The sequence below is a fragment of the Phaseolus vulgaris genome, chromosome 9 (genome assembly GCF_051622355.1).
Source record: "Phaseolus vulgaris cultivar YP4 chromosome 9, ASM5162235v1, whole genome shotgun sequence".
NCBI lineage: Eukaryota > Viridiplantae > Streptophyta > Magnoliopsida > Fabales > Fabaceae > Phaseolus > Phaseolus vulgaris.
The window spans coordinates 32,335,176-32,358,778 of NC_143506.1; the positions used below are offsets into that span (position 1 = coordinate 32,335,176).

The 23,603-nt window shown below is 31.9% G+C and overlaps 3 protein-coding genes across 4 annotated transcripts; all 3 read left to right on the top strand.

Annotated features, from left to right (window-relative positions):
• The first annotated feature begins 11,375 nt into the window (after window positions 1-11,375).
• On the top strand, window positions 11,376-14,848 carry LOC137822383 (uncharacterized). The gene has a single exon (XM_068627270.2). It carries the CDS (start codon window positions 11,635-11,637, stop codon window positions 14,641-14,643), a length of 3,009 nt encoding a protein of 1,002 aa, XP_068483371.2. The 5' UTR covers window positions 11,376-11,634; the 3' UTR covers window positions 14,644-14,848.
• Window positions 14,841-18,054, top strand: CRR21 (Tetratricopeptide repeat (TPR)-like superfamily protein). The gene has a single exon (XM_068626098.2). It carries the CDS (start codon window positions 15,001-15,003, stop codon window positions 17,455-17,457), a length of 2,457 nt encoding a protein of 818 aa, XP_068482199.1. The 5' UTR covers window positions 14,841-15,000; the 3' UTR covers window positions 17,458-18,054.
• Window positions 18,055-18,640: 586 nt separating this feature from the next.
• Window positions 18,641-22,964, top strand: LOC137821763 (tudor domain protein (DUF1767)). Of its 2 annotated transcripts, none has more exons than XM_068626509.2 (6): window positions 18,641-19,068; window positions 19,258-19,425; window positions 20,685-20,901; window positions 21,545-21,811; window positions 22,206-22,474; window positions 22,592-22,964. In XM_068626509.2, the coding sequence occupies exons 1-6, from the start codon at window positions 18,724-18,726 to the stop codon at window positions 22,757-22,759; spliced, it is 1,434 nt and encodes a 477-aa protein (XP_068482610.1). In that variant the 5' UTR covers window positions 18,641-18,723; the 3' UTR covers window positions 22,760-22,964. The 2 variants fall into 2 exon arrangements, 1 of the variants encoding a protein (XP_068482610.1); XR_016515797.1 differs by having other exon boundaries at window positions 18,647-19,068; window positions 20,685-20,885.
• The last annotated feature ends 639 nt before the right edge of the window (window positions 22,965-23,603 follow it).

Below are 23,603 nucleotides of genomic sequence, written 5' to 3' on the forward strand. Positions count from 1 at the left end.
TGTAAAAATTATTTCCGTTTGTGTATTTAAGAAAGAAAAAAAAGACATTGTGTGAAAAAATGAAATTAAGAGAAATATCAATTTTTCATATTTAGAACATAAGATGCTTATGGTAGCCATGTTGTGCAGCTAGACTGTCTAACGGTTATGAAAACACAGACATTCTTCCAGATAAATGATGCACGACACTATAACAACTATGTTTCTGTACACAAGTTAATCTTTCTTTATTAGTGAAAATATTAGTTGATTTATCTTTTGTTAGTAGAAATTGTAAATCTACCACTATTCCTTTTGAGTATGATATTTGATAAAGTAATATTTAATTTCAATATGTTTTTTCTATAAATAAAGTATGAATTATTACACAAAATAGTAAAATAAATTATCAAAACAGTTATGACTTTTTTTACCTAAATTATCAAATCAGTTCTCTTAAATCTTCTATACTAATTTTGTGCAAGCTGCATTCTCAACTAAGAACCAAAACTTCCACCGCCATGGAACCTTAAACAAACAACAACCCTAAAGCATTCTAACATAAGAGAAAATTCATATACAAATTGAGCATCAACTATGTGTGGAAGAACTTAATCAAAGAGGTCTCAATGGTAAAAGATCTCTTGAAATGTGTCATTTCCAAGGTCATTTCTTTGAGCCTTAGACCATCTAACTTGAGCTAGTGAAAATTTTCTAGAAGAATGTTATGATCTTAAAAAAAGCGCATCATCAAATTTTGGGTGTTCGGTCAAAATGTTTTCTTAAAATAGGTATCCATCTTTGAAGTTATTAAGTGTGACCATTAACATAACATAACTGCTACTATGAAATGTGGGATAGTGTTTATAAGAGAATTGGAATAGTAGAGAACATGCTATGATGGAGTCCTTCTCTCATCCTTAACCAAAACTCTAAGGAGAGGTTGTAAATTCTTAAACTTACTAAGTTTCTAAAGAAAACTTAATTTGGATCCTCTTTCAAGGAAGATTCATTGACAATAAAATAGGAGAAAATACTTATTTAATGACTTTCAAAGAATAAGAGAATGCTTGTAAGCAATTCAAAAGTGATTTATACATGGAACATGGTGTTCTATATATAGATTACCTAACTCCCCTTGCAAGTTTGGTCAATTTAATGTGGGAATAAAAGTTATATAAAAGGACGTCCAAGAGTAAGGATTAGCGCATAAAACTATCCTAAAACTGACTTATTTGATGTGATGTAGGACTTCTTGGTCCATGCTTGGACTTCTACTTTCTAGGTTTTTGGTTGACTCTTGTAACACCTTGTTTTTTAATGTTCATGGTTATTGATTTTTTAATTCATTGGTTTAATTAATCAATTTTTGTACAACCTTTATTTATAATTGTCTTGGATGTATTAAAGGAAAAACAACTCATTTGAACAATTTGTCACACTCATTTAACTTGTGAAGAGTCTTTTGAGGGGGATTCACAAGAGAGATTCAACAACAATGAGGCATAAATCAAACTCACATAAGTGATTGACTCCAATCCAAAACCTTAAGACAATGAATTTATGAGTTGTTTTCTTATTAAGTTACTGAACTTTTTCATTTTTACTCAATGTAGGACTCTGATATTAGAGATGGGTTTTTTTTGAAGGAGATTCACAAGGAAGATTCAACAACAATAAGACTTTAGTCAAACTCACCTATGAAATTGACACCACATTCAACCCAAAAACCTTAAAGACAATGTGTTCATGAGTATTCTTCTTTATATGTTGCTTAACTTTATGATTTTTAATCAATATGACACTTAGACTCACACGTGAAGGAATACGTTGGAGATTCCACATTAACTAGAGATATAAGATATTATAGTATATAAGTAAATATAAAAATATTGTAAGGGTGAAATTTACTTAAAAATCCACTTCCTACTAAAATTGATTTTATAGCTTAAACTTAATTTATTTAATATATTAGTTAATGTATACCAATTTATATATATTGCAATTTATGCATACCTTAATTTTAATGAAAGAGTTAATTTTAATTTTGTTTCTTTCAAAAACATGGATCAAAATATCTGCAGAAGGTATTTTCTAACAGCAACAATTGTGGCACACGCACGTAATTGGATCATCAGTGAGTCTGGCCCGAGTCAGGTGGCCACTTTATTAAATTAAAGGAACCTAACGACCAAAAGAGAAAAAGTAGAATTCTTAATTAAAAATGAAAAAGAGAAAGGTTAAGTGTGGAAAGAGAGAAAGAGAGAGAGAGAGAGAGAGTGCATCAAATTCCCTGTCCCTGTGCTCAGCATACAATACAATAATGGCTGGTTCCTTGCTTTTAAACTTCAGTCTTCTCCTTCAAGCTAGACTACAACCCATACCTTTCATTGCCACATTTTCTTCTTTTTTTTGTTCTCTATTAGAAAGCAAAAGCAAAAGATAAATTTAGGGGAAAAAACACTGAAAAAGAAGGGTAAGTGGAAGAGTGTTGTGGGTGAGATGTGTTCGTAATATTCCTCCATATCCTCCTTCTGAATATCCCTTTTGTCTGCTCCATCAATACTAACATACAAAGACGCAGAATATTCCTTCCTTCTACAATTCCCATCTCCTACAACACAAAACATAGGCCATCAATGCCTCAAAACATTATTCTTTTTCATGCAACCCATCTCAAATTTCTCTCAAATTTACTTTTAGGCTACATCAATACTTAATTAGACGTTGATAAAAAAATTAATACTTAATTAGACACCATTTAGTTTCAAGTAAAATAAAATTTGCAATTTTTTGTTTTGAATTCTTAGTCGTCTCATCCATTAGATATAAATATATTTGATAATATATATAAGTGAGTGTAAATCTCATCTTATAAGTCGTTTTTTAAAATTAAGTTAGACCTAAAGTTCACTTCTTAATATGATATCAGAGTCATTTAGAGTCTATTCTAACGTTGGACTAATCGGACCACCTATAAATATATAGTGTCACGTACAAGTTAGATGGTCTCGGCTTGAGGGAGATGTGTTGAAGATCTTACACCGAGATAAGAACATTTCATAATATATAGTGAGTGCAAGTCTCCCCTTATAAACTAATTTTATAAGGTTAAGTTACATATAAAAGATCACTTCTTAATACGGATTGAGTCAGTAAAGACTAATATGTTTAAAAAATTAATCTAATGATAATAAGCGGACAAATTTACTACACTTTGTCATTCCTCCTCGTATGACTTAATTATTCAGTAATTTTCAAAACCCATGTCAATTTTCGTCTTCATTTCCTTGAATTTAATTAAGACAGGAATGTTTTTCACAGAAGAAATTTCTTTCTGCTTCTTAATTACAAAAAAAAATCTTATATTTTTTTTAAAGATGTAATTGCAAAGCTGAAAAAATTAAATATAGGTATGAAAATGAGACTGTAATTGCGTTTGAAAGCTACAATTAACAAAAGCAAAAGACTAACGAATAAGGAATAAGGAATAAATTTGGCATAAAGAAAGTTGAACGAAGAAGGTCAGTGGTACATAGTGAGCAATGAGTTCCAACATTTCTAGTGAAAGAAGGGTTCTATCACCTTTCAAAGACAATTATTGTTCTCGTAAAGATTTTAAAAAATTTGAAGAATATTTCCACTTACATTAACTAATTTGTTTTCCTTTCTACCTCCACCGTGCAGGCAACAAGTAAATTTATAATAAAGTATAATTAGAGTTAAATACAACTTTATTCTCTATGAGTTGGTCACCGTAAACAGGTGTGAAACTCACTCTTATCTTTTTCTTTTTCAAAAATTCTCATTTTATTTCTTACCTTTTCATCTTTGAATCTTATTTAATATTCTATATAATACTAAAAGTATTCTATCATTATAAATGTCATATAGAATTTTCATAAATTTATAGTTTACTTTAACTAATTATTTAATCACTTTATCACAATTTATATTTTACATTTATTGGAAAAATAACAACAAAAGACTATAATATATATATATATATATATAAATTAGATCATTTAGTTAACAAATATTAATAACACATAAAAAAAACTCATATTAATTTACTAAACTCGTAAGTTGTATTCAATTATTTCTTTTAAGGCAACATCTTTAAGAGATTTCAATAATCAAGTCAATAATAATAACAAGTACACGTATTACCATAGCACAAATCAGTTTTTCTACAATGAGTACATAACATACTCATGATTACTTTGTTTTAATTTTTTATTGAAATTGAGACTTTTTATATATAAAATTTATGTTAGACATCAGTGAATTTTCACAATCTCATGTATTATCTCATAAAGTATATCACAAATGAGAAAAAAAAAAGTTACAAAAAGATGTGGGGACCACACTAACAAGAAATCTTAAAAAAAGAACTTAAGTTTAATAAGTTTTGTTGAAACCTTATAAACGGTTTATACCTACTACACGCTTTATATCCCACTAGACGGTCTCATAACCAATAAACTATGGGTGTAGTTTGAGTTTTGATGATAACAAAAACAATATGAATGTTCTATCTATTTTAGATGTGATTTATAACACTTGAACATTCAAACAATGTTTTATTCAACTATAGTATATAACACTTGAATCAAACAACCTTGGATCATAACTTTGAGTGGATTAACAAATTCAAACTATACAAGACACACACACAACCAGCAACAGGGTCTTCAAGCAATCCACTTGGATTTGGAGACATCAAAGTCTATGTTCAACACTTTCTTATTAACTTTGGTTGAATTCCTTTTGTGTTTACATATGAAACAAAGTTGTCCAGATTTACCACAAGTAGTCTTGACATTTTTCTTAATATGTTTCTTACTCTTAAGGTCATAGCCTAAACCAACCTTATTTGATGCATATCTAGAGTTTGAAAAAAGAATGTTTAGAGTTTTGGAACTCTCACTAAACTTTGCAAAATCATTTTTACAATAGGTTATTTTTCCTTCAAGATTTTTTTTTCTTTTTTACATATGATATATGAGTTTATTCTAGATATGACATCTTTTCCTTAGTTGCTAAATGATTCTATTTGAGCTTTTCATTTTCAATAACTAAAACTTTAAATTTTTGTTTCAATTTAAATTATTGCTAGGAGATTTTGTTATAACTATTAAGAAGATCTTTGTAAGAAAGATCATCAACTTCCTCTTTATCAGATGATGAAAAGGATGAGTCTAGTGCAATTTTTGAAGAAAGATCATGCTTACCAGTAACGCCTTCAAGAGGACCTTAACTAAAGAAGAATACATTCAAGAATTTATCTTTGAATTTTGGAAGACGTTAAGCATAATTACTCAAGTTGTAGAAATCACAAGCTTTTGTAATATTTATATAACAACATTAGACATTGTTTGACATGAGTTAGATTCGAAGATAACATATGTCGTTGAAGTTAAAAGTCTAGCAAAAAAAGTAGAAAAGGAAGATAAAAGAATACTTGATAACAAAAGGAGAACAAGTAACATTGCATGTTGAGGCACTTGCTAAAGCTAAAGAAGATGTCAGGGAAGAAGCAAAAGCTTGAGTCACTGCAAAAGTTATCATCCAAGTTCATGCTGAAGCTTAAGGAAATGAAGTGTGATTCATGATCACTATGAATAACAAGTTCTTTAAATAGAAGCTAATGTTGCCAAATTTGGGTACCAAGCAAGCTCTTGATACCAAATGATGAAGATTCTTCTTAGCCTTAAAGAATTTTGCTCCTAACTAAGACATGGACTTAGCTTATGGTACAAAATTTTGAATTGAGTGATTCCGAAACAAGGTGAAATTTCATGAAATAACATGCAATTTAAAATCTCTAAATAATTGAAAAAAATATTTGTAAAACTTGATTTACAATTTAAAAAAATTTGATGAACAAATTTGAAATTTGCATGATGATATTATGAATTTTGAATCCTAAAATTTGCATAATTGGAAAATAAAGATTCTAACATGTAGAATTGGAATTAGAAAAAAAAAATTATAAGATAGGTATCATCAACAATATCAAGTTTTATAAGTCTTAAGGATCGCCACAAGAATTAAGAAATTCTTGATAAGATCAAATTATTTAAAAAAAAATTCTAATCGAAAAATTGCTCTCACTTTAATTAACAATTAAACATTTTGTTTATTCCATTCACTCTTAAATTATTTAAAAAATTTATTTTTCTTACACTTCGAAGTATATAAAAATATAATCCCAACATTTTGATGTATAACTAATATATTTTATACATATTTTACAAAGAAAAACAGCATAACTAAATTTATGGACTTAAGACTGTAAAAGATGATATTCTAGCAATTGGGTTTCTTTTTTCATGTGGGCCTCTACATGTTGGACCCATCATGTAATTGCACTTTAACAATGATTTTGTATTCTTTCATAATTTTAGTTATAATAATATCTAAACTTAATAGATAACTATATATATATATATATATATATACATATATATATATGTACATATGTATATATATGTAGAAATTGAGCAAGGAATATTGATGTTAATGACAGTGTTAGTGGCAACGCTATCAAAAGCAAATATATCACAACAAAATTTTGTAATATAGTATACTAGATCATTTTCTTATGAAAAAAAAATCAGTTTCTTTTAATTTCATTACTAGAGGATAATTTATTGAATCGAATAGAATTAAAAATTGAGATTACAGTATCAAATGAACGAAATCATCAATCCAAATATACAAATTAATTGCAATAAAATCATCATTGTTCTAACAAAATTCAGAGTTATTCACGATCACATCAACACAAAATCACTCGCATAATAACCTGACATATATTAAGGAAAATTGAAATTATAATCACAATCTCTAATAATTACAAATTTAAGAACTCAAAATTACTTAAACGATTATTCACTATCCTAACCTTAAATTCGAGTGTCACAAAGGTATAAAAGTTTATTCACTATACAAATTGAGATATATCTGAAATATTCTATTTTATTTATTTATTATTTATTAATAAAAAACCCTTAAATTGAATAAATCTAATCTATTTTAGTTCCAAACTTAAAACATTTATAATTAAAAGTTAAATTCAGAACTGGAAAGTAAAAAAGAAAGAAAAATCATTTGAATTCGCAATTAAATAAAAAAAGCTCAAATTTTATCCATCATCGGAGGAACCATGAATTAGCCTTCAATCTCCATTAGAAATTAATTGAAGAACATAACATAAAAAGAAGAAAAAAGAGAGAGGTAAAATATGTGATATTTTTTCATAATAAACTCATTTAAAAGAACTTTACAAATGAAACTGTACCAGTATTATTCATAGAAGTAGCGGTTCATTTTGGAAATCCCGTCTCCATAACCTTTCCAAAATTTTAAAATCGTTGTAAGAAATCTAAATAGAATAAACAATATTATTTTTTACCGTAACAAGATATGTTGCAGGGCCCAATGTTTTTCCTTTCCTCTTCTCCTTATTTTTGCTTCTCTTCTTAGACTCTGCATTTCTTTTTCTTCCCTTTGAATTTCTTCTTCTTTCTCAAAAATGTTGCAGTGATTGGAATAGTAATATTTTTATACCCTTATTTTATATACAGATAACCTTATTAGAATATAATTATATATATATATATATAAATAAGTCATATAACTTTTATAACTTTTATGTTGGATTTAGGATTTAGGGTTGAAAGATGTATTGTTCATGAACACAGAAATGAGGGTGTCAAGTACCAAAGAGATGTTGTGAGAAAGAAGGATATGGATTTGTGGGAGTGTATGATTTTCTCATCCATGGTGAGGTGCGAAGATAACACTAGAAAGGAAGAAAAGACAAATCAATATTAATTGAAATACATATTTGCCTTTTTTTTTGTCTTTTATGAGTGAATTTTTGTACATTCTTACACTATTAAATCACATAAATCGATTCTCACACTATTAACACCCACAAATCAATTCTCACAATATTAACACATACAAATCGATTTTCAAAATATTAACACACAAAAATTGATTTTCACACTATTAACATACAAAAATGAATTAACACACTCACAAATCAATTTTTACACTATTAATATACATGCACAAATCGATTTTCACACTATTAACACGTACAAAAATCGATTCTCACACTATTAACACACAAAAATCGATTCTCACAATATTAACACACACAAAAATCGATTTTCATAATATTAACACACAAATCGATTTTCATAATATTTTTTAAAATACAAAAATTTTATTTTACATAATAAATGTTTAAATATTAAATTAATTTTAAATGTAATTATACAATTAAATATAATATAATATAATATAATAAAAACTATAATATAATGTAATTTAATAAAAAATAAAAAGTAATATAATATAATATCATTTAATTTAATAAAAAATATAATTTAATAAAATATATAATATAATAAGAATAAAATAATATTTAAAAATTAATAATAATTAAATAAATTTATTAAATAATAATATCATTAATAATGATTATTTTAGTTTTATTTTATTTGTATTAAATATTTAATATTATTGCTAATAAAAATAAATAATAATAAAAATAAAATTATAATATAATTTATTTATTTATTTATATAAAAATAAATTTATATAATAATAATATTATTAAGTATAAAATAAATAAATAAATTAATTAATTAGTTCTTTAAAATATAAGAGTAAGTTTTAAATCTTAATATTTTATTAATTAAATAAAATAAATTTTAATCACCCTCATCACATCACAAACTTATTTTTATGAAAAAATTTCATATTCCAAAAAAGTTGTGTTTTTTTTAAAAAACTATTCAAAGAATAGTTCACAAAATTTTAATTAACTCAAATGTAAACACCTCATATTTTATTATTTAACTAGTTTTAAAGAGAAAGATAAATTTGTAATCTTACATCAAAATTCAAAATTTTTACATGGACTCATCCTATCACTCACAAACTCCAATAAATTTTTCTGACACATCCACTATAACATATCATAATTCAAACAAATTCACTTTTTTCTCATTTTTCTCTCAAATTCTCACACATCTACTCTATTAAAATTTCACACATTTCCTCCTCCATTCCAAACACACCCTTAAGCTTTATCATTATTATATTATTATAAGAGAGTTCCAATTGATTGTATATTAGTAAGAGATTGGAAAGAGTCCCACAACCCACTAGTAAATTGTTTCAAATTACACATGTTAAATGTAAAAAAAAAAAAATCTTTTATTAAAATGTGGATGCATCTAATTAGATGGAGAAATTTTGAAAGGTTGTAATGAGATTGAGAAATATTAGTTTGACAAGTGTATAATGAAAGTTTAAAAAAAAATTCTCCATCTCATCGGAGCAATTTACTGTTGGTTATTAATATATCATGACTTTAATAAAAACATCATTTTTCAAATAATTATGTAGTTATATGTAATATTAGAGTAATAATATCCGTAATTTAATAGCATTTTGCAAGAACTTTCTTCCACGTTACACATGCTATTGGTCAACCCTTGATTATGAGCTTTGTCGACAAGCACCACCACTCCCATCTTTGTGAGGTCAAACAAGAGAAATTGCTATTGAATAAGTCGTATAAATTTTATGTTGAGTTTAAATTGAGGGATGAATTGTTCATGAACACTGAACTGAGGGTGCCATTCGCGTTTGTATGTGATGAGAAAGAAGAGCATGAATTTGCGGGAATGTATGATTTTCTCATCCATGTTGAGGTGCGAAAATAGCCATAGAAAGGAAAAAAAGAAAAATCAACATTAATTGAAATACATGTTTACCTTTCTTTTGACCATTTATGAGTAGTGAACTTTTGCACAAAGATTTTCATACTATTAACACACATAAATCGATTTTTACACTATTAACACACAAACTGATTCTCACACTATTAATACATAAATCGATTTTCATAATATTTACACATACAAATCGATCCTCACAATATTAACACACACAAATCGGTTTTCACACTATTAATACACACAAATGAATTCTAACACTATTAACACACACGCACAAATCAATTTTCACACTATTAACACACACAAAAATTGATTCTCACACTATTAACACACACAAATCGATTCTCACTATATTAACATGCACACAAATCGATTTTCATAATATTAACACACAAATCAATTTTCATAATATTTTTCAAAATACAAAAGTTTTATTTTACATAAATGTTTAAATAATTAATTAATTTTAAATGTAATAATATAATTAAATATACTATACTATAATATAATAAAAAACTATAATATAATGTAATTTAATAAAATAAAAAGTAATATAATATCATTTAATTTAATAAAATATATAATATAATAAGAATAAAATAATATTTAAAAATTAATAATAATTAAATAATTTTATTAAATAATAATATCATTAATAATAATTATTTTAGTTTTATTTTATTTGTATCAAATATTTAATATTATTGTTAATAAAAGAAAATAATAATAATTAATAATAATAAAAATAAAATTATAATATAATATAGTTATTTATATAAAAAAAATTTATATAATAGTAACATTATTAATTATAAAATAAATACATTAGTTAATTAATTAGTTTTTCAAAATAATCTTAGTCTTTTATTAATTAAATAAAATAAAAATTTAATCACACCCATCAAATCACAAACTTATTTTTATGAAAAATTTTCATATTCCAAAAAACTCGTGTTATTTTAAATAATTATTCAAAAAAAATTCATAAAATTTTAATTAACTCAAATGTACACAAAAATACCTCATATTTTATTATTTAAATATTTTTAAAGACAAAGGTAATTTTGTAATCTTACATCAAAATTTAAAATTCCTACATGAACTCATCTTATCTCTCACTAACTCCAATAAATTTTATTCACACATCCACTTTTTTTCACACTTTTATCTTAAATTCTCACACATCTAATTTCCCAAAATTTCACACATTTCTTCAACATTCCAAACATATCCTTAAGCTTTATCATTATTATATTATTAGAAGAGAGTTCCCAATTGATTGTATATTAGTAAGAGATTGAGAAAGAGTCCCACAACCCACTAGTAAATTGTTTCAGATTACACATGTTAAATGTAAAAAAAAAAATAATCTTTTATTAAAATGTGGATCCATGGAGAAATTTTGAAAGGTTGTAATGAGATTGGGAGCAATTTACTGTTGGTTATTAATATATCATGACTTTAATAAAAACATAATTTTTCAAATAATTATGCAGTTATATGTAATTTAAAAGTAATGGTATCCGTAATTTAATCCATTTTGCAAGAACTTTCCTCCACGTTACACATGCTATTGGTCAACCCTTGATTATGAGCTTTGTTTAAAAGCATCACCACTCCCATCTTTGCTGAGTTCAACCAAGAGAAACTGCAACTTCTTTCAGGTCAACTCCTCTCCATTATTATGGATCTATCTTCCCTTTAACCATCTATCCAATTATTACAAGTCCCTGTTTTATTCTTTAACCAACCAGGGATCATGCCAAGTTCATAATCATTCCTCTGATTTTTCCCTTTTTGTGTCACCCAATTGGCTTTAGTCTTTTTATTATGTCATACACTTCTACCATGTTTCCAATGTTCTAGTTAGGGGTTAATTTTTCCCAGTATGATGGCCGAATCTGCAAGTCTAAGCCTTTATACTTTGTTCCAACTGCTTATGCTTCTTTCCCAGTCGACTGCTTACAAGAATTTCGGAGTGGAATCTTCAATAGTCTACAGATACAATCGTGTAGCTGAAATAGAAAAGCATTGTAACCCATATGTTACTTCATCATACCAATCAGTTCCTGATGACAATAGAGATTACACACTTCAAACAGAACTCTCTTTCGGTAATGGAGATTGGAACCAGGAGAATGGCGGTTTTCCATTGATGCCATTTGATGAGAGTGATTTGCAGTCCCCTCATGGAGCAGATAGATTACAACTTGCTTCATTTAAAATGGAGGACATCAATATAGTTCACCACAAAGAAAATGCTTCAGTCAATGTTGGAGGGATATTGTCAATAGGCATATCTAGAAATACTACAATTTATCCTTCTGTTTACTATCCTCCACCATATTTCACCATGATGCCTGGTTTCTCCATCCTCACTGTTGTATTGGAAGGGGTCTATTTTGAAAGTGGGGGAGATCGTTTGTTGTGTCTTTTGGGGAACGCAGCTTTACCCATATCAGAACCCCATGTTGAATATTGGGATATATCCAATAGTCATTGGTCCGGTTATAGCAACCAATCACGTCTATTCCAAGATGATCAGATATTGCTTCTTCTCAGGTACCCTCAGAAATTCAATTTGACTAGCAGGGCTATAAAGGGTGAAATTAGAAGTTTAAACAAACATGGAACCTTGAATTACTTTGATAATGTTCACATTTCTTCTCAGTTGAATCGGTATTCCAATTATCAGTTTAGTCCAGAATCAATGCCAAGATCTTGTGATGATAATAATAAACACTTCTTTCAAGAGGAATGGGAAGAATATGGTGTACTCACATTCAGTGGCTGTGAGTTTTGCAAGACTCTTGAAAGTATTTCAGAACCTTTCAACGTTATCCCAAATTACAAGTTAAGCAAATTAAGCCCTCTCCAACCAGGAAAAGAATTTGGCATGGCTCACTGGAGATTGAACCATGAAGACTTCAGGCTTGTCTTCCAGCATGTAATATGTGTGGAGGAAACTAACAATCGTAGTATAAAAAATGCAAGAATTTCAGCAACACTGAGAGTGTTTCCTGCATCCATACCAGAAGATACTGCAAGAGAAAGAACAGGCCTCTCCAACCTTACATTGTTGGCGGAGGGTACATGGGATTCATCAAGTGGGAAACTATGCATGATAGGATGTCCTGGTGAAGTTATTTCAGTGTCCGAAGAATGTAACTATCAGATATTCTTATACTTTCCACGAGTGTACTCCATTAAGCAGAGAAGTCTCATACTGGGAAGTATATCAAGAATTGGCAATGAAACGAACATGTTCTTCCCTCTGCTGATTAATTATGTGCCGCGTCCTGTGTTTCTCCATAGGAGTATTGGTCCATGCGGTTCTTATTTATCATATAATTACTCGGTGGTCCAGCTAGCAACTTCAATGAGAAGGAAAAATCAGCCGTCAAAATTCACACTTCTCAAACATTTATCATTCTTGAAGTATCCAGCTTTGGAAGACGAACAAGATGTACTTGCTCAGCTACTTTTTCTTTCCAAGAATCTCAATATTGAGGCATATACAATTTGCAAGCATTGTTTAGACAAACATAGCTCAAGGGTCTTCATCCATATGGAGGTGTTTTCTTTAGGTTCATTATTCAGTCCATATGTACCCAGGTTGAGTAAAAATGATGGACGAAGGAAACCTACAGGAACTGAAAAATTCACTACTGCAGAAATTCTCGATATCTCATTGCATCTTATATTCAATGAAAGATCTTCAGTGTTTCCAATCAAGCAATATAAACATTTGTCACCTTTATTCTTGGAAGGTGTATATGATCCTTTAGCTGGTCAAATGTATCTAATTGGTTGCAGAATGGTTTCAAATGTGAGCACCAATGTTGAGCTCGGCATAGATTGTCTAATTGATGTTAAGGTTCAGTATCCTCCTTTAACTGGACGATGGCTGAAAAATCCTTCAGTTGAAATGACCATTTCTAGTCAAAGGCCTAAAAATGACCCTCTTCATTTTAACGCTATAGCTTTTCAGACAGACATTATTCCCTACTTAAAGCATTATGCCGCCTTCAGAAAACGCTTTGAAAGAGTTCTTAGGATACTGATTTCCTGTGCTCTTGCAGGAATCGTCTTTAGCCAACTAAGTTACATGAACAGAAACGTGGCTTCCATTCCTCACATGTCTCTTGTCATGGTTGCTGAACAGATTCTTGGTTTTGGTGCTGAGTTGCTTAGGGATACCGAGATCCTTTTGGAATCAAAGGAATCTTCAGCTTACAGAGAATTTTCTCACGATGCTCATGGTTATTATGAACACATACTGAATCCCTTAGAAATCATAACAAGGCTAATGATTCTTGTTGCCTTGCTTCTTACCATAAGGCTGTACAAGAAGGTGTCAAAAGCTAAGAAAAGGATAAATGTATATGGGTCTAACAAGGAAAAGCGCCTACCACAAAATAGGAATGCTGTTTTATTGATTTTGAAGGTTCACACTGTTGTGTCTCTGGTGCTAACATGCATACTGAGAATTGAGTTTTTTCTCGGAAATAATTTAAGGTCTCTAGATTGGATTGATTTTGTTGTTATGCCTGACGTGTTGATTCAACAAGTGCTAATGCATGCGCTTTGGGCTCAAAATCTTTTTCTGGTTCCTCAAGCTCTTAAGAAGTCTGTGTGGCAAAGCAAAGTTAAGCCTTTGAGGAAAATGTACTATGTTGGACTAACACTGCTAAGGCTAATTCTCTATTCTTATGACTACATCAGAGACCCTGTCCTAGTTCCATACTCTGATAATGGTGATTTCAACAGAACTACCTCAAATTTCTTTTCCATTTATGGCATCGCTGGCGCCACAGTTCCCATCATTATGGTTTTAGTTGCAAGTGTGGTTCACATTCAACAAAGCTGCAGTACTCGGAAATCATTGTGCCAATAAATGTAAAATTGCTATTTTGTGTGCCATTTAACTGTGACCTGCAAATTATTTCTATAATCGAACATCTGAATCAATGAGAATTCTATGTTACTGTTGCAATTAATAGTTTTAATTTATTATGTTAGATACTTTACCTTTCATTTAGAGAATACAAATAAAAAAGATTATGTATAAGGGAGAAAATAATATGCAAAGGGAATAAATGAATTTTAAATAAATAAAAACTAAAGGATAAAATTTGTGTAACTAGAGTTGATGATGTAGCATGTGCTGAATTATCTGTTCAGAGCCAAGCACTGCCGTTCAAATTCTCAGTTCACCACTGCAAGTTCCAACCACCGTCACCTCCATGCGTGCATGGCTTTTCTCCCTCCCTCAGTCCCCAACCCTCCGCTCCATCTTCCTCATTCCAAACCCCAAACCCTCACAAACCTCACGCCGAAGCAATTCTCTCACAACCACTTCTCTTCGCTCTGCAAAGATGGCCGAATCCGCGAAGCCGTAGACTGCCTCTCTGAAATGCAATGGCGAAACCTCCCGGCGGGACCCGACGTTTACGGAACGATCCTTCAGGGCTGCGTGTACGAGAGAGCCCTACCGCTCGGCAGCCAAATCCACGGCCACCTCATAAAAAAAGGTCCTTCCTTCTCCCAAAACGAGTTCGTCGAATCCAAGCTAATCATTCTCTACGCAAAATGCGGCGCATCCGACGTGGCAACGCGCCTCTTCCGCGATTCGCAAAGCCAGAACGTCTTCTCCTGGGCCGCCATTATCGGGTTGCACACGCGAACGGGCCGTTGCCAAGAAGCGCTTTTGAGTTACATCGAAATGCAGAACCAGGGGTTCTTACCCGACAACTTCGTTGTCCCCAATGCTTTGAAGGCTTGTGGGTTTCTTCGGTGGGTTGGATTTGGTAAAGGGGTTCACGCATTCGTTGTGAAGACAATGGGGTTCAGTGAATGTGTTTATGTTGCTACTAGCCTTGTGGACATGTACGGGAAGTGTGGAGCTTTGGAGGATGCGGAGAGGGTGTTTGATGGAATGGCTGAGAGAAACGACGTCGCTTGGAACTCCATGATTGTGACCTACGCGCAAAACGGAATGAATGAGGAGGCGATTGGGATGTTTCGGGAGATGAGGTTGCAGGGAGTAGAACTAACTCCCGTTGCTTTGTCGGGTTTTTTTACGGCATGTGCGAATATGGAGGCCGTTGGAGAAGGACGACAAGGGCATGGCCTTGCTGTTGTGAGAGGGTTGGAGTTGGATAACGTTTTGGGGAGTTCAATTATGAACTTCTATTTCAAGGTTGGTTTCGTTGAGGAAGCCGAGGTGGTTTTTGGAGACATGGTGATGAGAGATGTGGTAGCCTGGAATTTGGTTGTGTCGGGTTACGTGCAGTATGGGATGGTTGGGAAGGCGCTTGAGATGTGTCGTATTATGAGGGAACAGAATTTGAGGTTTGACTGTGTGACATTGTCTTCTTTGTTGGCTGTTGCTGCTGATACAAGAGATGCTGGACTGGGCATGAAGGCACACGCATATTGTGTTAAGAATGATTTTGAGTATGATGTGGTTGTCTCGAGTGGAATCATTGATATGTACGCGAAGTGTGGGAGGATGGATTGTGCAAGAAGAATTTTCAGCTCTACCAGAAAGAAGGACATTGTGTTGTGGAATACGATGTTGGCTGCTTGTGCTGAGCAGGGTCTGAGTGGGGAGGCCTTGAAGTTGTTCTTTCAATTGCAGCTGGAGAGCGTGCCTCCAAATGTGGTTTCTTGGAATTCTGTGATTTTTGGTTTCTTTAAGAATGGTCAGGTTGCTGAGGCTAGAAACATGTTTGCAGAAATGTGCTCCTCTGGTGTTACGCCTAATTTGATCACGTGGACGACGGTGATGTCTGGTTTGGCTCAGAATGGTCTTGGTTATGATGCCATGATGGTTTTCAGGGAGATGCAGGATATGGGAATCAGTCCCAATAACATGAGCATAACTTGTGCGCTCTCAGCTTGCACCAGCATGGCATTATTGAAATATGGAAGGGCAATTCATGGGTATATCATGAGGCATTATATGTTTCAATCTCTTAATATCGCAACCACTATAATGGATATGTATGCTAAATGTGGAGCTTTGAATGATGCTAAGCATGTTTTCAGTTTGTGTTCTACAAAGGAATTGCCTGTGTACAATGCAATGATATCTGCATATGCATCTCATGGTCAAGCTAGAGAAGCTCTTGCGCTTTTTAAACAGTTGGGAAAAAAAGGAATTGTGCCAGATCATATAACCCTTACTAGTGTGCTGTCAGCATGCAGCCACGGGGGTTTGGTGAAGGAGGGCATCGAGATTTTCAAGTATATGGTCTCTGATCTCCAGATGTCACCGAGTCAGGAACATTATGGTTGTTTGATCAAACTTTTGGCCGGAGATGGCCAGTTAGATGAAGCTCTTGAGACTATTTTTACAATGCCAAGCCATCCTGATGAACATATATTAGGATCTCTGCTTGCGGCGTGTGGACAAAATCATGATATTGAACTAGCTGATTATATAGCAAAATGGTTGTTGAAACTGGATCCGCATAATTCAGGGAATTATGTGGCTCTTTCAAATGTATATGCAACTGTTGGAAAATGGGATGAAGTGTCAAATATAAGGAGATTCATGAAAGAAAAGGGTCTACGAAAGATTCCTGGGTGTAGCTGGATTCAAGTTGGACAAGAACTACATTATTTTATTGCTGGCGATAGATCACACCCTAAAACCGAAGAGATATATGTTACATTGGATTTGTTGGGATCTGAAATGCATTAAGCAAAATATTCCCCTTATGTACAGTACTGAGCCAACATCTTGGTGGCTAACATTTTAGCAAAATCATCTTCAGGAAAAAAACTTATGTCTCGTTATTTATCATCAGATGGTTTCCAAGTGTGAATGTAAAGGAGCTACGATATACACTTTAAAGGGATATAAACTCAATGTAGCAGAGATGAGAAAGTTGCATCAGATGAGTGGATGTACCTGATAAGATACTTTAAGGAATGAATGGATTAGAAAGCAAGTTCGGGGGGTTGTTGTAGAAAAGATAATAGAAACTTGTCTCAAGTGGGTTTAATATGTGTACAGAAGATATGTAAAAGTTTTAAGGAAAGAAAATTAAATGGAAGACAGCGCTACAGGCAAGAAAAACTACATGCGAAACTAGGTGGTTTGATTCATGTAGCCAATTCCATCTGAAAAATAAAAGCTGTTCTACACGTATTTCATTCCTAATCACCAAAATAGTCCTGTTTTAGATTTCTTATGAGTAGAGGAATTTACACTAATAAAACATTGTTTGATTCAGATCCACCAAGGCATCATCAAGGGTGCAAAATGTGAAACGTATTTTTGATTTTGTGGCAACAATTAACTTTATTCAGATTATTATTACAGGAAGAGCAAGTTCTCTTGAAGAATCTCCAAATTTAACTTCCATGTTTTTAGAAATTCAACTAAGTGATTTGAATGACACATTTTCTCCTAATGTAAGTAATACAATTTATTCTAATTTAATATATAATATTTGAATTATTCTAAAAATGTATGTTGTAAATTTAAAATGAAATTTGATATTTATATTTAGATGAACAAATTATTATGGGCTCGTTCTTTCGTCTCATGGTATCCTTTACAGTAAAGTAGTGACCATAAGGAGATTAATGGTGGTGGTGGTGTCTATTCTTATAGCAATAATAAAAAATATTATTATTAGAGTATAAATTTTAAAAAAGTTAATCATTGTAATATAATGAATCTGTTTTGAAATGTCTAAAAAGAAGTTATTTGGTTTTAAATTCTAAAAAAAGTTATTTTTAGTTCATACTATGTGACACTCGATAATAGTATGTATTTTTGTTCATTGCAAAAGAACATTAAGGAATATGTATTTTGTAGAAAGTCCAATGTCATTTTAGATAACATCATTAATACAAGGTACAACGTGAGCCATATTCATGAGATAAATGTGACTTATTTATTTTAAACCCTAAATCATTAACTAAGTTTCTCTCTCCTTTGGAGCAGTTTGAACATTGAATGTACGGGCCTGACTCCGATAACATTGGCGTTAAGGTTTTGCGTAGCGTTGCGGGCAGAGTGGAAGTAGAACACACTTGGCGGATGGAGGAGAATTGGAGAGGTTGCAATTCAGGAATGGTGTTGGAAACCCTAACACAAAGAGGTTGGTGTTTGGAAGACACTGATCAATTGAAGGCCATCATCCACATTCAATCTGCACTCGCCGATGAACATTCTCAATTCCTACGTTGTGTCGAGTCAGAGCTTCTCAATTCGGACCTTCGATCTATTGGCGCCAAGTCCTTACCCCAACCCTCTCTTCTGCGCAATGCTTCGTCTCTTCACGGCCCAAAAGTTCTTCAGGCAATATCTTCACCCTCCGTCTATTAAAACTAGGGCTGGTGAAATTTGTGTTTTTCATTTTCATTTGTTTTTTTGTTGCAATTCCATTTCTGATAGGATTTGGTAACTTGGTAAGCTTATGGATTGGTGCTGTGGCTCGTTTTATTTATTTGTTTATTTTCAAATTGAAAATTTGTTGGCTTTTAGCAGATAACTTCGGTGAGGGATATATCTCAGAGTAGCGTGGATGAGTTTTTGAGGAATTCAGGTAGTCGGAGAGTTCTCAGATTGGGTCTCACTGATGGTCACTCCGAAATAACTGCTGTGGAATATTCTCACGTTCCTTCTATACCTGACAATGTTGTTCCGGGTACTAAGGTAATGCCGTTCTTGCTATGTATTTCAGCAACTGCATGTACCTTTATGATTGTGAGTTTTGACCGAATGCATGGCATAGTCTATAATAAACCTTTTAAATTACATTGATTTATATCAATGTTATAAATGGGGAAACCCTGTTCTTTGATATAATGAGATATTGCGAACACATGAAGCCTGGAAACATGGTACGACATACACCTAGGAATACAGGAAATTTTTTAAATTTAGTGCTATGGATATTAGGAAACATTGCTGCAAAGTATAGATGCAGAATATTGGTAAAGAAATGGACATTGATCATTTCTTATTAATTCATAACTATTGGAAAGGAAGACATGGATAGTTTTGCTTTAGTTCATAACTACCCCCAATTCCTCTTGGGGAACATAGCTGCACTTTTGGAGTTGAGTGGTAGAAGATGCATGCATCATCCATCAAGTTTTTTGATTTAATGTCCATCGTCATCAATTAGATCAAAAGAACAAATTCACTCGCACAAGATGATAAATTAGTGAATTCTTCATAAAATTTTGTCTTTAGCTCGTGGAAAATATGTCATCCTTAAAATATGTATTAGAATTGTTAGAAAGGTCAACTTCTTAGAATAGTTTAACTTGTTTTTGGTGATACCTATCTATCACCTACGTGTAGTCTTTTCAGATCTTCTCTCTCTATCTTCGATAGATGGACTCTTATAAATTCATGAATCTGCTGGGATGTATCAATCTCTCCTAGGCATTCTTTCTCATATTTTCACTCTCAAGTGTGTCTATATCTATATATAATATACACACACACACACACACATATATATATATATATTTATAAAATTGGATACTTTGATACGTAGCTGACCGACCTGTATCCCTAATTTATTCCTTCAGTTTTTTCTTAAAAAATATATATAAGAAAATTGGGTACTTTCAGATATGTCGCCAGAAGTATATGGGGAGTATTGATGTATGAGTATGGACAACTCTAAAACCCTTCATTTACACGTGGAGCTGAATTGCTGTATGTTTGGAACATTGATTGATACAATTGTTATATTCTGTTTATCATCATTAATCTGTCTTGATTGGTGATCTGGCTTTATGTTACATTGTTTGTGACATGTTTGTACCTTAGTGATTATGTGATCTATTGGTTCTCTCTTATGTTATGTGTTTATTCTTGAATCTATATTTGTATTGTATGTGTCAATTTCAAATCAGTTTTACCTTTTATGATACTGTTGTTGTGTTCCCATTGGACAGATCCGTTTGGAAAATAAAGTTGTAGTTCGCAGTGGAATTGTTTGCTTAAATCCTAAAGTATTGACTGTATTAGGAGGTGTTGTTCAATCACTCTACGATGAATGGGAGATGAATAAAAAATATTCAGGATTCTCCCGATCATCTTTAAAAAAGCTAGAGAATCGTGATACAGGTGGTCCTCCACAGTTTGTGAAGCTGCAGGTTGGATCTTACTCAGGTCAAAAGGAACATTTTTTGTCATTCTTTCCCTTTTATTTTGTATTATGTGCACTGTCTCTTCAACATTGATTGTGATTTTTTTTTGTCATTATTGTTCATAATCAAGCGATTCTTGCTATTTTCACAGAATTGGAATTGATAAATAAGTAAATTGTTATATGGATGATGATCATTCATGTTCATCCTGCCTCCTCTTAAGGATATTTTTGTTTTTGACGTATTATTTGCAAGGACTGCTTGATGGAGTAAATTACATTGACCTCCAATATTTGTCAAATCTCATGGAAGCAACTCTTCAAATTTTTAATGTTACACCATCACATTGTTAGCTTTTGTAATACTGATACCTCCTATTAAAATTTATCAGACCAGTTTATACAGAGAAAAGAGATTCCCTTTTATACCATTTCCATTCCCTTGAAATTAACCGGGAAGGGAAAAAACTAATGGCCAATTTGCAGGATTCAGTAATCTCAAGGGAAGTTAGTGAAATCTACTAGCCTTAACGATTTCTGGAACAAATATGGATATTTTATGTGTGTTCTAACTTCTAACAATACACCTTCAAACACCAAATGTTCTGTTTGTTCAGAATTCATGATAGTTTGCATGGAATTGACAAAAGCAGTGTTCTCCTACAGGTATTACAGATTATAACTCTAGTAGAAGTCATAAGCCAATTGCTGATGTTGGTGAAGCTGAGAAGAGACAAACAGGTATTGCAGATTATAACTCTAGTAGAAATCGTAAACCAATTGCTATGCTTGGTACAACTGAGACGAGACCAACTGATATCCAGCAAGGCCCCAATCAGAAGGCAGATATTTTGGATGCAAATCAAGAATCCAATCTACCTCAACAAAGAGCTCAAGACAAGGCTAGTAGTTCAGGCACAAGGCCAAAAGAAGGTGCTTTCTTTGTTTTATATTTTTGTTCTAAGTGCTTTTGGTATATGTGTGTGTGATCATCTTGAGGTGCATCTGAAAATGAGTCCACAACAGGAAAATGTCTTTCTGGAAGATATTCTTTTTTCACTTATTATTTTTAGTTGGTTGAAATGGCTTTTGCTTGCCAGGTGACAGGTGCCCTGGAAAAAACTGCCTCATAGGTTGGATGTTTTAATTGATATGAACAATCAGACTTTCTGCATCTCTTTGGGAATGAACTGACAATTAAGTTACATATGCATATAAAATAGGAATCAAATCCATGCCCTTTTTGCCCGAACCATTTTTATTAATTATTGAATGCTCTTTCTCTCAAATGGAATTAGTGTGATATTGATGTTTGACCTGTTTACAGTTGTGGAATCTGTTCCTGTGCAAAATCAAGCAGCTGCCCAAAAATTACTTCAGAAGCTGAATCAACCAAGTCAGAATGATCGACGTGGTAGGGGTTGGAAACATAGGGGCAAGGGGAAAGAAGATGATCCAGTTGTATTCACTCTGGAAGAATATGAAAACAGAAAGGCGCAGACAAAGCTTACTAATATAGAAAAGGATCGATACATTAGTCATGATGAGGATTTTGCTAGGCACCTTCAAAATCAACTAAACCTTGAGGATTCTCGGGTCAGTACCTTACTCTTTTAGTAATATTTATGAATTATGTTGTGTTGTTTTATTTTCTTCATCACTTATAATACTTGGTCCAATGTCTTATTATCTTATATGACTTGACTTGTTTAGGTAGGATTGGGTTTGGGTACTTATGAAGCCAAGGCACAGGATATTAGGATAAGTATGTTCACATATGAAAGGGATTCTGACAGCAGCCATCAAATGGCACAAGGAGGAAGAGGAAGGGGAAGGGGAAGAGGAAGGGGGAGAGGAAGGGGAAGAGGAAGGGGGAGATGAAGATATGGTTAACTAAAATATTTGTTCCTTTTTGTTTCTTATGAAGATGAAAACCGTGGTTCATAATGGTATCGGTTCCGTGGCAGAATCGAATGACCGAACCAACTATAGCATTGTGATCAGTTTTCAAGGTGATGAATCTTGAAAAAAAGGTGATAAACCTTTGGGCTTTCTTTGTTACGTGTATAGTTTCTTGGGTATTTCATTCCTTTTTTCCATAGCCTCGCTGATTTTCTCATCTCCAACCCGACCGAATTCCCTTGTATACTTGCATTATAGGTCCATGGTGCATTAGTAAAGAGAAATGTGCAACATAAAGAAACTGTAGAATGAAGATATAATTCGCTTATTATAGAATTTTTTTCACCAACACAAAATAAACAGATTATTAAGTTCTTGGAAATTTAGCCATGGTTCAAAGGTTGTCGCTAGAACAAAACAGATAAAATGACGTAGTTAGTTGCAATCTTAAAACTTAAGCCACTATTTCATTCTTCTAGATGTAGGGCTTATATTGTTAGCGCTGACAAAAGGGTGGTTCGAATAACTTCTATTTCGAAATTAATGGATTGGATATGTAAACTTCATTAAATTATTTTGATCCATTAAAATTTTAATTTAAAATCTGGTCAATTTTATAAAATTTATTTCAATCCATCCATTATTTTTTCATAGACGGATAATTCATCCATAAAATTAGTATTTTTAAGAAACTAAAAAATATATTTTAAAATTAAAAATAATTATATTTTAAAAATTTGAAAATATTTTATTTAAAATGTAGTTTTGAAAAGGAAAATTTAAGAAAAAAAGTCGGATTAATTTAAATTCATTAGCAATGATC

Coding starts and splice junctions, on each gene's coding strand:
- LOC137821763 (XM_068626509.2), top strand. CDS start 18,724: ATGTACGGGCCTGACTCCGATAACATTGGCGTTAAGGTTTTGCGTAGC. Junction 19,069..19,257: donor ACGGCCCAAAAGTTCTTCAG/GCAATATCTTCA, acceptor GGCTTTTAGCAG/ATAACTTCGGTGAGGGATAT. Junction 19,426..20,684: donor ATGTTGTTCCGGGTACTAAG/GTAATGCCGTTC, acceptor CCCATTGGACAG/ATCCGTTTGGAAAATAAAGT.
- LOC137822383 (XM_068627270.2), top strand. CDS start 11,635: ATGATGGCCGAATCTGCAAGTCTAAGCCTTTATACTTTGTTCCAACTG.
- CRR21 (XM_068626098.2), top strand. CDS start 15,001: ATGGCTTTTCTCCCTCCCTCAGTCCCCAACCCTCCGCTCCATCTTCCT.